The sequence below is a fragment of the Notamacropus eugenii genome, chromosome 2, assembly GCF_028372415.1.
Source record: "Notamacropus eugenii isolate mMacEug1 chromosome 2, mMacEug1.pri_v2, whole genome shotgun sequence".
NCBI lineage: Eukaryota > Metazoa > Chordata > Mammalia > Diprotodontia > Macropodidae > Notamacropus > Notamacropus eugenii.
The window spans coordinates 279869501-279886125 of NC_092873.1; the positions used below are offsets into that span (position 1 = coordinate 279869501).

Genomic DNA, 16625 nt, shown 5'->3' on the forward strand with positions numbered 1-16625 from the left:
TACCCTTTTTATTAAGCTGGCCCTCACCCTTAGAGGTATGAATTAGTAAGGTAGGAATTGCCATTTAACCCAAAATGTATAGTCCAGTCCTACTCTCTTCCTTCATCATTCACCAGAGTCCATTCCTTGTTCCACCACGACCATCCAGGGTGTCAACTCTCTCTAGGAGGTCTCACTTCATATTCCCTTCTTTCCTACTAATGCACAACAATTCTTCAGAAAAGTAGCTTCAAAAGGCAACAACACTACTGATATTAAATCCACCATATGAAACTCATTTCCCATTTCAAGCATATATCTCTTCCTTCATGGGAATATTCTTCAGTGTGTTCTCTCCATTGTTGGAATGATACACCCTACCTCTATAATCCCCTAGATTCAGCCCTTTCTCTCCTTTACCTCTCCCAATCTCATCTAACTTCATATATTTCCAAAAGTGCAGAAATCACTATACCTCACCTGTTCATTGGTGGGCTTAGTAGGGGTGTATTACCCAGCCCCCTGTGTCTGCAACCTCCCTTCTCTCCTCCTATTCTGTTAGTCTCCCCTACAAAGTGAATCTCTTACATAGGAGAATCATGGGGAGGAGGAAGACATTATGGAGTTGATTCCAAGGTATTCTTTTCCTGTATTTCTGTCTTCACGTTTACACTTTAAAATCTACTTACATCATTATTTTCTTATTTTTTTATCTTTGGTAACACCAATTTTTTACCCAGTTCTGACTTGAGTAATTATTAATACGTCCTTTTAAAAGTGTGATTGTTTGCTTCTCTTCTGCAGACTTTACTCCATTTCAGTATTTATCTGTGTGTCAAATTAGTTTCTCTATTACTTCTCTAGACAGACTTTCAATTTTAAGTTCGATTTGATTTCTGTCTTTTTTTTTTAAATACTTTTAAAAAATAGATAATTTATTTCATTCCTTATTTTTTTTTTCTTGGAAGGAATGGCAGCATTTTGTATTGGATTTAGGTCCAAAAATGTACTTGTATTTAAGGAGACTTGGGTACAAATCTCACATCAGACAATTTGCCAGCTATATATTTCTAGACAAGTCACTTAATCTCTCCTTGCACCAGGGATCTCTCTCTTGGGTCTGTGCAGGTAATAGCCCTTATACATTTTTATTTGTGCATTTCCTCTTACTTGAGATGTTTGTGAGTTGAATATTCTCATATCTGATTTTTTCTTTTTTTTTCTGCGGAAATGTTTCAAATGCCTTTCTTTTTTAAAATACCCATCAATTATTTATTGATGATTAGGCTCAGCTTTGCCAAATAGTGGCTTGAATTTTTTTGATTTTCAGTAATATAATAGTCGGTCTTTTCTGGGATTTCTTATGTCTGCAGAATATCATTATGTTGCCCATACATTCTTTCTTTATAGAAGGTTTTTCTCCTAGCCATTAAAAAAATATGATATCTATCATTGAAAAGGTTAAGGCAAAATGTCTTGAAGTTTGAAGCACTTTTTTTCTTTTTTGAGGATAATGTGTGAATTATCTTGATGAGTGCTATTTGTTTATATTCAGAAATTCTGGGAAATTTTCTTGTTTCATACACTTTGTTATTTAGGTTTTTTTAATTTGCTTTTTAATTTGTCAGGTTCTGGGAATTATCTCTGCATGTGTTATCTTTAAGTTCTTTTTGACTTAGTAGCCATATGTTCCTTTAACACTGTGGACTTTTGCCGGGTTGTATTCCATTGCAATATGTTTGTGTTATAAGAAGGGATGTACTGGAGCCTGCTTATTAAGACCAATTGTGGGAGCAATTATACCTTATAAATGAGCAGTGCTTGATTTATTGTTTTCTTGACTAGACTTAAGAAAGCAATGAAGAAAATGATATTGTGGAGATTAAAATTTAGAATGCTCCATGTGTACATTTTTTTCTTTCTAGAGAGCCTATTGTAAAATATTTATCAGCATACCCATACCTAGAAATCTACTAATCTACTCCCTTTTTAGAGAGACTCTCCATTTTAAATTTATATTTCCATGTAATCAGTTTATTAGTTTTCAATTATGTATTTAAAGCTCTAAATACTAATCTACATTTATTCCTAATTTCTTGTTTTATGGATTTCATTTTGTTTTTCAGTCATTTTGGACTTTCTTGTCATTCTTTACTCTCTTGGACATTGAAAGGATTCTGCATTTCATCAGGCATTGAGTTATTTTCTTTTGTCTTGTAATAGCTGAAAGAGCTTTGTAATTTCTTTGAGGATTTAGTAATCATCCTTTCTGGTTTCAGGAATGAACCTCTCAGCTGATTTATCTCTTTGAGCTCTGGGATTAATTTAAGAACTTTTTTCTTGATACCTTGATCACTCAGTGCTTTAAAAATATTCTTTTTTCATTACTTTGTGATCTCTATCACTTTGACAGTGGTTATATTTACAAGGTGGGACTGGAATGCTGCTCTACCTTAACATGGATATTGAGGAATTGAGGTATATAGGCTTTGCAGGCCTGGTCTCTTACTCCCTGAGGAAAGAAGGCTAGCTGAAACTGTGTTTAAGTCACCTTTCCTTCAGCTCCAACAGATAAATGCCAATAATTTGTCTTTAGGTAAATATATGCATGCATGTATGTGTGTGTGTATATATGTCTCTGTGAGTATATATACACATATATATTATATATGTGTGCATATAATGTATACATATGTATATAATCTGTGTATACATATGTATATGAACTTGTATCTAGTTACATCAATCTAGGCATTTTGTATTCAAGACTACTGTATTTTTAAATACTAAAGTGACATTTTAATTCCAATTTTAAAAACTTTCTTATTGACATATCTTCATATTTGTTTACTTGTTCATACTGTCTCTCACAGAGCTCCTACCCTACTATTATAGCATTTGTATTGCTTTTTTTCTTTTAAATGAGATTTAAATATTAATGAAAAAAACTCCTTGAATTGCTGTGCATGCAGGACATATTCAATAAGACTAGGCAATCCAAATGTCAAGGAAAACGTTATCTTTGTGTGACTTTTTCCCTCATCTAATTTCATTACATTAGACATTCATTCCATTCAAAGTAAATTGAATCACTGATATCACTGCTTGAAAATTAAAGATTTTGGAAAGAAAAATTAAATATTGTAGCTGACATATTAGAAAATGATAAATGCTGAATTTATCTTTTTCTGATATATATATGTGTGTGTGTGTGTGTGTGTGTGTGTGTGTGTGTATGTGTGTGTATATTTTTTTCCTGTTTTTCAGGACTTCTCTTTTACCTTCGTGAAAAGAGAAAAATTTTGAGGTTATGATTAATAAAGTAAGTCTTAATTAAATGCTCTTCTGATGCCTTTTAGTCATGTAGGGTCAATTATGTATTTCCAAGGGATAGACTTCAGGAGCATAAGCTCTTGGAGAGCTGACCAAGCTAGAAAACTGGAGAAACATGTAAAAGTTTCAAAGATGACCTATATTCATTGTCTATTAAAAAATGCAATTCAGAGAGGCTGCTTAACTAGAAGACTGGCCAATGGGTGATGATTTCTGAGGAGAAGAGGGCAGTTACTCAGCAAGGATTTACTAAGCATCTCCTGTGTGCCAGATACTGAGCTAACACTGGCAATAAAAAGGAAGACAGAAAAGAAAAAAAAAAGTTCCTGCTCTCAAGGAGCTCACAGTCTAATGAATGAGAAGTCACAGCACCTCACTAAACCTTCCTGTAGGTTATAATGTAGTTGAAATCCATTTTGGTAAGTGACAGGCATATCTATGAACCCATTGATATTTGAAATGCTGAGATACACACAGTACAATCATAGAAGACAGAGAGATGGATCTTAAATGTTACTTATGATAGCTCTCTTTAAAATTTCTTCCTTGTTTCTCAGAATATTAATGGAATGTGAATAGAAGAGATTTAGATATTGTCTTTCATGTCTGGCTAAGCAGACAAAATTTCAGTATTTGAATCTCTTTTAATAGCCTCATGCAAACATAATGGACATTATACTGGAGAAGTTAACGAGCACATGAACAAGTACGCAATCCATGATAAATGATGTATTTTTACAAAAGGCCAAATTGTGATAAAAAGTGGCAAGGGAGTGATTTTAGGGACTAAAGACAAGGATGACTGAAAAACATGCTTTGGGGAGAGATTTTAGAATGCATGGACTATATATTTTGCCATTTCCCTAGAACAACTTTCATGCAAAGGTAGGCATAGAAAAAAATATATGGATCATTTGGTAAAATCCACATAAAGTCAATACTGCTCATAAAAAATAGGCAATATCAGGATAACATATGAATGAATTAGCTAGGAGAAGTTATTGCTTTGACAACGCCACAGAGAAGGATGGGGCAAAAATCTGCATACAATAAAGGGCTTATTATCTCACAGATTCGGTCATGAAATGATTATTGAGTACAGAGTCCCATCTACACAAAGAGAGTGGTGACAGTTAAAATTCCAAATTTACCCCTTTATCATAACTTGTAAAATAAAATGCTACTTCACAAGCATATTTAATTACATTTTTTTTAAAATGAGAGAAAAAGAGGATCCAAAGCTAGGGAAAACCTTTCCTCATCTAATGGGTTTGTGAAATTAATATAGCTGAGAATGTCACTTTTGGCAGCCGTCCAAGTGACAGCTATCTGAACTTTTTATCAGTCTCAGTTAGTGCTGTATGGATGAATTCCTCTTCTTCTGTTCCATAATTTTCAGTGCTACTTCAGACAAATCCCTGTGCACTAGCCATAAGTAGACAATATCCATAACATAAGGAAAAGCTTTTAGGTTTGAATTGAGGTTGTTCACACCAGTTCAGTGAGTAGGACAGATTAGAGTAACATGGTAACTTACTTTTTCACCAGGAGGGCCAATTGGGCCTTGGGGACCAGGAAGGCCCTGTTAAAAAAAAAAAAAAATCCAGTTAGGACAATGGCAGTAATCACTGAAGGTCGGAATTGTTTTTCCTTTAAAAGTCAGCTTTTAACAATCCATCTCACATTAATCGTTTAAAGAATCACGAATGATTAATGTCATATTCCCTCCTCCCCACTTAACAGTCAGTTCTGGAACTTTGTTGGTGTTTTTGAACTAGCTACCCTTCTGGCATTCACTCTGTAACAGGATCCTATTCAGAACCCTTCTGCAGGTGTGGCTACTCCTGCTGGCATTCCGGGAACACTGAATGACTCATTTTTCTCTTGGAAGAAAGGGGCCTCTGCAAGCTCAGATTGGAACACACACACAGACACACACACACAGAGTCATGCACACACACACACACACACACACACACACACACACACATACACATACTACTGCACTGCATTTGTACTGTCTATGTTTTTCAGGCTTATTTAGAAATTCCTCAGTCTGTCAATTTTACATTTAAAAATACGTTACAGTACAAATGGGCATTTACTGAATTATGTCAAAGTGTGCACTATAATACATATATTATCATAAACTTACTTGTGGGCCTGGAATTCCTTGTTGACCGGGAGGTCCAGGCTCCCCCTGAGGACCCTAAAATATGAAAATAGAAAGAGACTTGGATGATGGTTTTCTATAATGTACTATATATTTACTTCTGCACCTAATAAAACTAGGAAAGCCTGTTTCTCCTCTGAAGATATTAGATACTATTTTTTTCATGTTTCCTGTCTCTTCAACCTTTGTTGATATTTTAAACATTCTAAGTCACAAAATCTAAGTGCTAATAGAAATAAATTTCTTTGGTGAAACTTTGTATTGTTCATATTTTAGATTTAGAAATTAAAATGGTTTAAAGAACCCAAATCTTGGTTTTGAGTTATTTTGTTAAGATTTTAAACATACCATATTTCCTTTTGGACCAGGTGGGCCATCTATACCAGCAATACCCTGGAAAAAGACAGAAAATCAATGTGAGTGATTACAAAGTATGTATGGCACACAAAAAAGAGAAAGGAGAGAAAGTAGAAAGGAGAAAAGAAAGAAGAGAGGAGAGGAGAAGAAAGAAAGGAAGGAAGCTAGGAAGGAAAGAAGGAAGAAAGGAAAGGAAAAGGGAGAAAAAAGGAGAGGAAAGAAAATATTTTATAGAAAAACTTTCCTATAAAATAAGAATTTTCTTTACTATTATATCTATATTAGAATGGTACATAATTTAACATTATTATCCCCTGGCTTCTGGAGATTTGGCATGAAAATGCTTCTAAAAAAAGTAAACTGAAGGAATGAAAGAGAAGAGAGGAACAAAGAATCACTGAGATTTACAGATTTCATTAAAAGGATTAGAAACGAAACAAGATGGTGGAAATGGGTTGACTATTGAAAGTTACCGTGGATTTACAGGTTTAGGGAATTTAAGGGTGGGAGTTCTTTATGAAATATTAATTTTTTCTCTTTTTTTTTTCTTCTTAACAATACGTACAGGCTGTCCTGGAGGGCCAGGTGTTCCTCTGGGTCCCAACAGACCTCGTGGACCCTACAGGAGGAAAAATAAATCAGTCATTAAATATTCTCCAAATGAGTCTTTGCTTCTGAATGTCAACTATTCACTAAAATGTTTAATGCAATGTTTTGAGTACAAATATTTGTGGAAGTCCCTGTTCATCTTACACAGAAAGGTGTTTCAAAAACCTATGTTAAAGATGTATAAATATTTTTGTTTATAATGATCCACAAGTCAGAATGCATAACAATGACTCTTTATTATGGAAAATGAATGTACTTGTTTATGTGTAAATACATATATATCTCTGGGGTAATTTAACAAGCATTAAAAAAATCACTATATCTCAAAGTGTCCTTTCATCTCATTTTTTTTATTTAGATGGCAACATAAGACCTTGATTTTCCATCAGAAAACTATACAAAATGAAACCAGCTAGTTTCTTATTTATTCTGCATGTCCCTGTATTTCTTTCAGAGTACTCACTGAGGGCTATTCAGAAAGGTAAACAGGGTTTTTTCAAACTCACTTTCTTTAGAGGCTAATTTTCTTTAGTTTAACTAACATGCACTTTTTCATTTTGACCTAGTTGACATTGTGGTGGAATAGATTAAAGGGTAAGAAGTCATGGATGGGAGTCTTGACTCTGAATTTAACCTCCTTGACTATCAGTTTCCTAAACTGGTGAATGAAGAATCTGGAACAGATGATCTCCAAACTCCCAAAATATAAATACATAACTAGATATTTGATATCTTTCTACTTTGTCTGTATGAAAAATTTTCTAATCTCTTGGGCTTTTTTTTAAGAGTTAAGATTATCACTCTTTTTTTCACATGTATTTTCTTTGCCATCCCCACACTCCCACCCAACACACACCAGAATTTTCATCTAATTATTTATAAGGAGTTTATAAATCTGCATACTTGTTTCTAACTGAAAACAAATCTCCTACTAGCTCAAATTGGGTTAAAAAAAAAAAAAGGAGATGGAAATATGTCAATTACCAAAAAATCTGATTAAAGGTCTAGCTTATGTTTTGCACATTGCTATCTCTAACTTTGTTCCCAACCCTCAATATTCTTATGTTATTCTATGTTCTCCATTTTAAGGACAAAAATGTAAATCTTATCTCATCAGCAAATGTGTATACATACATAATCATGTACATGTGTATATAAACATGCATATATTATGTTTGTACATATATACATATGTAAATATGTAACTGATTTATTTGTCAAGTACGTGTAATTCTTATAAAAAATTTTAAAACTATATTTGCTATAGTCATATAAATGGTATACTTCATATCCAGAATAGCTGGCAAAACTATGAATTAATTTAGCCATGATCCTTTTTGTCCAAAACAGGAATATGTGCACATTAGTTTTTTAGAACAAAATTCTAAAATCAAGAAGAAAATTGTGCTTACAGCTTCACCTGGAAGACCTCTTGGTCCAATTTCTCCATCTTCTCCCTGTCATTGATTTAAAAAAAATGCAAATGAAATGGCACTCTATACCATGACATTAGTGTTTTGTTGTGTTGAAAATACTCATTTGATGGATGAAACTTTTCCCCACATACTCTCATTCCATCTTCACCAGGAGCACCAGGAGGACCTTGGGGGCCACGTTCTCCCTGTAAAGTAAATACAAATATAATTTGAACATGCAAACAAAGTAGAGCTTCACAAGTCAACCTAGCTAGTCTCCTAACCAAATAACTCAGGAATCTTGGATGTGAAAACTTATTAATATGCTTTATTTGCTTTTCTCTGAACACTTCCTTGATAAACACACCTCTACATTCTCAGAAGACAGTTAGGCCTTTTATCTAATAATACTAGGCAAATGTTTCCCATAAGCATAAATTCAGTTTTTTTAAAAGCATATTTTTCTTATAAATATAGATATTATTTTCAGGCATTTCATTATTATGATTCAGTTTACTTATTAAATAGTTAAGATATTGTTTTGCCATCTCTTAAAACATGAAATTGTTTTCTTATTTTTTTGAAGAATAAATTTGCATAAGCTGCTTTTTTTTGTATTATTCTCATTCATTAAAACATGACTCTGCAGGACTAAAAATCAAATAGATTTATATTTTCAAAGAGTAATGAGATTCTCGTCTTTTTTCCCCTCTTTTTTTCCTAATGCTATTCCTGAAGCTATACTTAAACTCTAAACCATATGGAGGAAACAAAGGATTTCAGGACTAACATTCCCTCTATTGTTAACTGTTCACTTGAGATGTCTTTTAGAATGTCAAGTAGAAATGTGAATGTATGTCTTTGAGAAGTGAATGCATGTCTTTGAGAAGTGAATGCTTCTGGGTGCATATAGATGGTAAATGAAGAGTTATTCCTTTGACCACACTGACTTCTTTTTAGTCAATGAATCAATGTCTACATGACATTTTTTTGGTTCTTTTGTTACCCTGTACTATCCAAAACTCTGTGAGGCATGTAATCTGAACAACAAATGTTAATGATCAATTATGTATATTTAGATGTTCACAAAAGGAGTTTATTCCACCATGTACAGAGCTCTGAGTTTGGAAGAAAGGTTTAAATCCTGCTTTTAACACTAGTTATATTAACATGGGCAAAGTCTTTTAGCCTCATCTGTTAAAAGGACATCATAAAACTCAAAATTCCTCTCTCAAAAGATTGTTCTGAGATTCAGCTGAGAGTAGATATAAATGTATTTGCAATATCAAAGATTTATTTTCATTTAGCTAATTTTAGTATATGTATGTATATATACATATATATTTATATATTTCTTTAGCTCTATTTATATAGAAAAAGTAAATAGGTAAAATAAGGTGCTTTTCAGATAATTTAAACGAAAATGTAATTCCAAACATATTTGCCTCAACTATCCAGACATTTTACATAGAAATGTTAACTTGGCCTGACTTTATTTGGATATTGCATATATTTCTTCCACTCGCTTTATACATATGAGTGTGTTATTAGATTTCTATAAATTACTTAAAAACTCCAAACAAGTATATCATAGAAGAAAGCTGAAGTGATTTGGAGAATTCTGCCATAGTCAAGTCAGAAAATACATATTAAGTAGCTACTACTTGCCAGGAAATATGTTAAATGTTGTGGACACAAAGAAAAGCAGAAACAGTCCCTGTCATCAAGAAGTTCAGCATTTAATGAAGGAGACCATATACAAAAAACTATGTACAAACAAGTTATATACAGGATAATCTGGAGATAATCTCAGAGAAAATAGACTAGCCGTAAGGGAGACCAGAAAAGTCATGCAGAAGGTGAAATTTTTTTTCCCGAGACTTCAAGGAAACCAGTAATAACACTTTTTATAAACCATATTTATATTCCTATTGTCAGATTGCTTCATTTTTTCTTCTCCTAATACTCATTTCATGTAATTCAATTCTATAAACATTTTCGAAATACCTGCCGTGAGCAAGATGCTATACCTGACAGTCTCAGATTTGTTATGGAAATTCTAATATCTTATGGACACTCTACTGTGATTACTAAATAAGTAAAAGAATCATATATTTTATTTACTCTATGGCCTTTGTCACCAGGTAGACCAGGAAGTCCATCAAATCCTCTGTCACCCTGTCAAATAAATATAAACAGAAGCCACCAATTATAAAAGTAATTAAAACATAAGAACAAATCACAAGAAACTGCTCCTTTCAATTTTTAGAGTTCTTTCCTTTCCACCTGACCCATTTTAGTAAAGAAAAATGTCATATGGTAAATTGATATGAAAATATGGTTAATATTGAAGTGAAAACCCAAATATGAGAACAGCTGACCTTTGCCCCAGGTTCTCCCGGCATTCCTCTTCCTCCATCAGCTCCTGGGCGACCCTGAAAAATGACAAGAATATTCTTAGCTATGTGATTTCTTATAACATAGTAAATGAAAATGAACTTATTTCTTAACCTTCCCAATATTATTAAATCATACCCTTTTTCCAGCTTTGCCAGTTGGACCAGGAGGACCTTGAATACCACGAGGACCCTATGTTGAAATACATCAGTTACTCCATTTTGCAACATAGTGGATCAAAGGTGTAGATATTATAGGCCAGATTAACATCTTAGAATCAAAAGTCATTTAGTTCTTACTTTTTATTTAAGATATTTTCCCAGACAATTAAATAGGTTAAAAATTCATTTTACTATTTTAAAAATTAGGTGATAAAGGAAGAGGGGGGAAATATCATTTTTCTACTGACTCCTTGGTTAACCAGCAAATGAATACATTTATGCTTCAAATTAATTTAGAGTGAAGTTTGTGTTTCTAAAGTCTAAATGGTAGCATATGAAAATAAACTATTATTTAGAAACAAATTAAAAAAAGATGTACACCTTTAAAATGTGTTTGTGTCCTAAAAATGATACGCTGTTTCATCCACCTCCAAAAGACTATGATCTGGCTAATTTTAAGAGCCAAAATAATGAAAGACACCATTGTTATGAGAGTGATGTCTTAATTCTGTTTCAAACTAATAGGTTAACAATATAGAATATGCTGCATTTATCTACACAGTTTTTTAAATTCTCCCTATGATTTAAAGCACGTGATGGATAATAGTAAAACAACATAAGGGAGAGAAAAAATAATTCCATAACTTTTTGAATGCAGATCTACATGCATCAAGCATAGTTATAAGAAGTAATGGAGTATGGTGGAGAGAACACAAGCCTTTGATAGCTGGAAGACTGGATTTTAGTCCCACTACCATCTATCCCTAGGTCCAGGACATGTTCCAAATCATATTTAACATCTTGAAGCCTCAGTTTTCTCATCAGTCAAATAAGGATAATATTTGTTTACCTACTTCTCAAGGTTGTTGTAGAAATCAGATGAAATAATGTGTAAAGTGCTGTGTAAGCATCAGTTATTATTATATTAGGACTTTATGTCATCGATATTTAGCATACATAATAAATTTGTTAATTAGCTCATTTAAGGAGTATACAATGAAGGGAGGAATGTAATATAGAAATTACTCAATTTTTTAAAAAATGCATCAACCACTTTAAGATACTAGACAGAAAACTAAATTGAATATTAATAATTATTTAATGGTTACAGGTAAAATTTGGTTTAAAAGTCTCCAATTTTCATTTCTCCTGTTAGATATCTAACCATAAGTAATTTTTATACTCAAAAAATAAATATAGCTTGAGGAAGGAAAAAGGATATAAAGAGTTGTGAGTAATTTCCCTTCTCTGACACTATCTGTGTGACCTTGTGGAAGTCTATTAGCTTCCCTAGAACTTATTTTCCTATTATGTAAAAGGGGAGTATTGAACTATAATGAGTTTTACTACCAATGCTACTTTGCCCTGGAAGATACTTTACCTCCGATATAAGATAAAATAAATAGAAAGAAAAAAGGGAAAATGTTTAATTTTTACCTGAGGACCTGGTTCACCCCCTTCTCCTTTGGCCCCTGATGAGCCAGGCCCACCCTGTGTAAAAGATATAAAACATGAAATTAATTAAATTCAGTAGTTTCCTAATGACTTCTTCATATTCATTTTCCTAGCCTTAAAAGAATTCTTAATGATCTCAAAACTTATCTCATTACACTAATTTTAAAAATGATGACTCTACCTAAATTTTAATGCAAAAAAAGTCTTCTAAATATAATTGAGCCTTATATTCTCTATTGGTATCTGAATTTCATTTAAATTTTTAAGGACTCTACAACACTCAGATGGATCTGTGATCTCAAAAACACTCATAAAATAACATGACCAATTATTTTTTTCTGTATTTCACCAGATCACATAAGACTCTCAATGAAGTCTCTTGAAAGTTAGCAATATGAAGATATCCCTGATTGAATGAAATACAACAGTGCACCTGTATACACATCAGAGTTGGTTTCTTACATTCTCTGAAATGGTTAAGCTCCCTAAATTCTATAGTTATGAAAAGTTAAGACCTGATGCCATTCTCATCAGTGCATGTGTCTTAAATTATTTTCAAAAACTTTTTTCAGATGCTGTATTTTTCCTCTGAGAATGAATCCCTGTGGAGAAAATCTTATATAAATATTTATTTTATTCAACAATTACCTCCCCAAAAGTTCAATGAAAAAATACAATAATTTCTTTAAAAATTGTTATTTTACAAAATGAGAAGTTCATTTACTGTGGAAGTGGCTTTTAAAAATTATTACACAAACGCGTAAGATTCTCCATATCCAAGTTAAAATAAATTTGATAATCATAATTGTTTAATGTTGAAGATGTAAGCTTTAAGATACACCTAAACTATCTCTCAGAGTATTTAATCAATGTACTTAATGCAGAATGGAGATGAAAGTTCTCTCAAATAAAAGAATCTGGATTTCTAGAGCCTCCTGGTGGATTCAGAGAAAAATAGCTATTGGTATGCCTATGATGAAACACTGCAGATGGAGCATCACAGATATTCTTCTTTTGAAAATTCCTTAGTGATATGATCAAATTTCCAGGAAGGAACTCTTTAAATTAATTTTTATTATCAACCAAAATGATTTAGCATTAAATCAGAATGGCAATTATTATACATCATTGCACTCAAGTTAATTACAGAAACTATTTTTAATTAATCCATTTTATTATGAAACATGAAATAAACACCAACTATTTAACAGGAACATGAACCACCATGCCGAACACTTTATTCTGAAAGTTACTATTTTCTTTTTCCATTCTCAGGATAGAGACCTGGTTCCCTAGGCTTCCTATCTAATTTGTCACAGAGAGCTCTAGTCGTAGAAATTTAGTTTATCAAAGAAAGACATAACACGGAATGTGGTGAGAAAATACACACATTGCTTTCTTATGAATAAAGGTAAACAGTCATTTACTTACTCAGTTTCCTATACCAATAAAATCACAAGTCTACTTAAAAAAGTAATTAAGAAAAGTAGAGCAAACTACAAATCTCACCCTACTTCCTTTGTTCACCGAATAAATCAGAGTACAGAATAGGGACATGTTTTTAGATTTTTGTCTTTTGCACCTTTTGGAAGTTTTGATATGTTTTCCCAGCCAGCAAATTATAAATTTGAATTTAAAAAGGATAATAAAATTAAAATTAGTTTATCTAATTTGAATTAATGTAAAAATTAAAATTTAAAAAGAGAGGCTATACTCTCCAAGTAATATAAAAATTCTTGAGGACATGCACATTGAAATCCTAGTCCAGGTAATTTCATATCTTCTTTAGTCACTACAAAAGGAAACAAAACACATTTTGCCTGAATCTAGCACCATTGCAAGAATAAAGAAATTTTGATGTGAATTGGACTTTCCTCACCTTGGCCAGTCAGTGGCAATTTCCCTCCATGTTTTTCACAAAGTTTCAAGGTTCTGTTACAAGACATCTACTACTGTCTTAGAAAATGAAGGCTGAAATTTCTCATCTAAATAATTATTAAAGTAATTTCCACAAATGGAAAATTTAGAACTTTGCTATATAGGGTCATTGTTTCTATAATAGTGGTGACTATATCATTTTTTCTTTCTTTCATGCTTTACCACAATCTAGCACATTTCTAGATACACAATAAACACATAATACTCATCTACTTGATTTATAAGATACAAAAGTAGAGTTCTGTGAGACTCTATTGAACAGAGTGATTATTTTAAAATGCAAATATTATCTACATTATCCTTCAGGTTTAAATTTCTTATTCCTAAATCAATGGGAAGAAATAGAAAATGGCATGTTAAATTTTAACTTTATAAATATTTAAGTGATTGCAAGACTGATATTAAGTGATAGACATTTGAATCATGTGGTAATCTTTAAAATATATTGTATAGAACTCATTTTTCTTTTATAAAGGAAGATAATTTGTGAATCTAACTAAATCAGACATGTAGACCAGACACTCCTTTCGGAGATAAACTAACTTTCTTGATTAAATAAACTATATTTATGCTGCAAGAGAATCCAACTATCAACATCAAAGTAAATTAGTATTTCTTCCAGGGTTAATCATTCTACAGCTTGTTTAGTTTTCTCTAAAGTGGACATTTTTGGGGCCTAAGACATATCTTCATATTATCCCAAATATTCTTTGATTACAAATTAAACTATGATGACTATTTAATTACATTAACAAATAGATCTTCTCCTTGTCATGTTTTACACTTATTTTTCAAGGAATAAAATGTTTTAAAGAACCTGAGATTTGTTATTTTTTGATTCAAAATTTAAAAATTAGTTCTCCAATTATATAACAGATTATATTTCAAAAACACTGTTATTTTAAGGACATTTAATATACTATTTGATGCCTTTAAGCCAGTTGGCATACAAAGGAAGGGAATAATAAACTTTTTCCCCCCTACAAAGATTAACTTTTTCTTACATTACTTTTAAGGGGAAACTGTATTCTCTCAGAACAGGGAAAGAGGTAAGGAATACTGCCTAGAGCTTAGATCACAGTAAATATTGAATCTGATTCCTCATCTACAAAAGTCTTATGTTGATGCCTCATTATGTCATGGGGCTGATCTTGGATTCTCAAAGACTACACCAAAAGAGCTCACTTTTGGATAGGTATTACCAAGCTGGAGACACCTTAACTGTTGTCTTCTGAGCTTACCAGTCTAGCTAACTTCTGAGAATATTATCACCAAGAAGTTCATCTCTAGATGATGGATAATTTTTGACACAATAACCCACTCAACCATCTTCTAGGGTAGAGAGAGATTTTAACCTCTGTCAGCTGAAGAACAAACCAACCCAATGACATCACAGATTTTTGGAAGTATTAGAGAATGCTAGTCCTTGAAATAATTCAATTTTTATGTATAATTTCAAAAGATCTTTCAATAACTCTGAATGCTAACTAACTCAGTTTCATGATGATTTATAAATATACCTCAAAAACTTTTTAATGATGGCCTGATCATTTCTTAGCTTTTTAACCTTGACAAAAAGAATTCATATACATTAAAGAGAAAATTGTTACAAAACTGAACAGAATACTCTAAAATTATTGACTCCAAACTAAAGTCTGGCAGAGGAATCAAACTGCAGTATCTGTCTGTTTGTCTCTTTCTCTCTCTACAGGTACACATATATACATGTATATATATATATATATATATATATATATATATATACATGTATATATATAAATTTTCTACTAGGTGATCTGTCGATGCTTGGTATTTAACATTATGGCATTTTTGTGGATATAACATACCACAGGACCTGGTCTTCCAGTTAGACCCATTGGGCCTGGTGGACCTCTGAGAGCAATCTGAAATCAAATGGAAAGAATAAGGTCAAAAATTCATTCTTAAAAGAATATTCTGACTTTTAATAAGGGATGCACAGAAGATATACAGAAGCTATGCACAATTAACCCAACATAAGTAGCGCAATGCTAAAAAAAGTTGCCAATTCATCATCAATGAAGAGCTATTTTATCCATGGATTACAAATGGCAATATTGCTGCAATATATCATATTGCATCCTATAATTTCAATTTGGATAAAGACCAGAGCCATGACTCATATTAAACGTAATTTATTTAATAGGGAAGAGAAATCAATTTCCTGACAATTTCAAAATAATAAACAACTTAATGCAAATATAATTTTCTGCTGTGAAGCTGCTTGCATAATAAGGCAGATTTTTCCATGTGGTAATTTTCAGAGTAAATTCACTTCAAATGGGTAAACTTGATCTTTTAAAAAAAATTATCTTATTTTTCTAGGAATATGTTATTATTAATAGCACATGTCAATCTGGAGGTGTCAGGAAAATGTACAGTTTTTAATTGTGCTATGTCTCAGTTTCATAGGATATAACATTATACAAGAAAATAAATTTGATTTCTACATGATATTAGGCAAAATATGTTGACTTCATGGAGTAATGGACATCCATGTTGAGTATGTGAAATGTGGAGCTGTCATTTTTAAAAGCACTGACATTTATGCTTCAGTGACATAGTGTTGGAGATTAAATTAATAATGTGTGCTAATGTGATTTTTAGTAGTGGTCAAATACTTATCACATTCAGGCATCACAAAGACAGAACTTGTAAGATAAGGAGTAGACTAAATCATTCAAGAAAATTACAAAGACTACCAGATTTTTCAAAATGCTAATATTGACTTGCCACGTGATCTTTTAAAAAGATACCTCCTAATTCTTA

The 16625-nt window shown here is 32.1% G+C and overlaps 1 protein-coding gene across 2 annotated transcripts in view; it reads right to left on the reverse strand.

The window, feature by feature from the left end:
* Positions 1 to 16625, reverse strand: part of COL11A1 (collagen type XI alpha 1 chain) — a 276695-nt gene that overhangs the window by 151703 nt on the left and 108367 nt on the right. For both annotated transcript variants that reach the window (XM_072644156.1, XM_072644155.1), the window contains exons 14-24: positions 15665 to 15721; positions 11862 to 11915; positions 10402 to 10455; positions 10248 to 10301; positions 9991 to 10044; positions 8019 to 8072; positions 7864 to 7908; positions 6408 to 6461; positions 5834 to 5878; positions 5468 to 5521; positions 4850 to 4894 (exon numbers count right to left, since the gene is read on the reverse strand). In XM_072644156.1, the coding sequence (XP_072500257.1) occupies positions 4850 to 4894; positions 5468 to 5521; positions 5834 to 5878; positions 6408 to 6461; positions 7864 to 7908; positions 8019 to 8072; positions 9991 to 10044; positions 10248 to 10301; positions 10402 to 10455; positions 11862 to 11915; positions 15665 to 15721 (570 nt within the window). The remainder of the gene's footprint in view (positions 1 to 4849; positions 4895 to 5467; positions 5522 to 5833; positions 5879 to 6407; positions 6462 to 7863; positions 7909 to 8018; positions 8073 to 9990; positions 10045 to 10247; positions 10302 to 10401; positions 10456 to 11861; positions 11916 to 15664; positions 15722 to 16625) is intronic.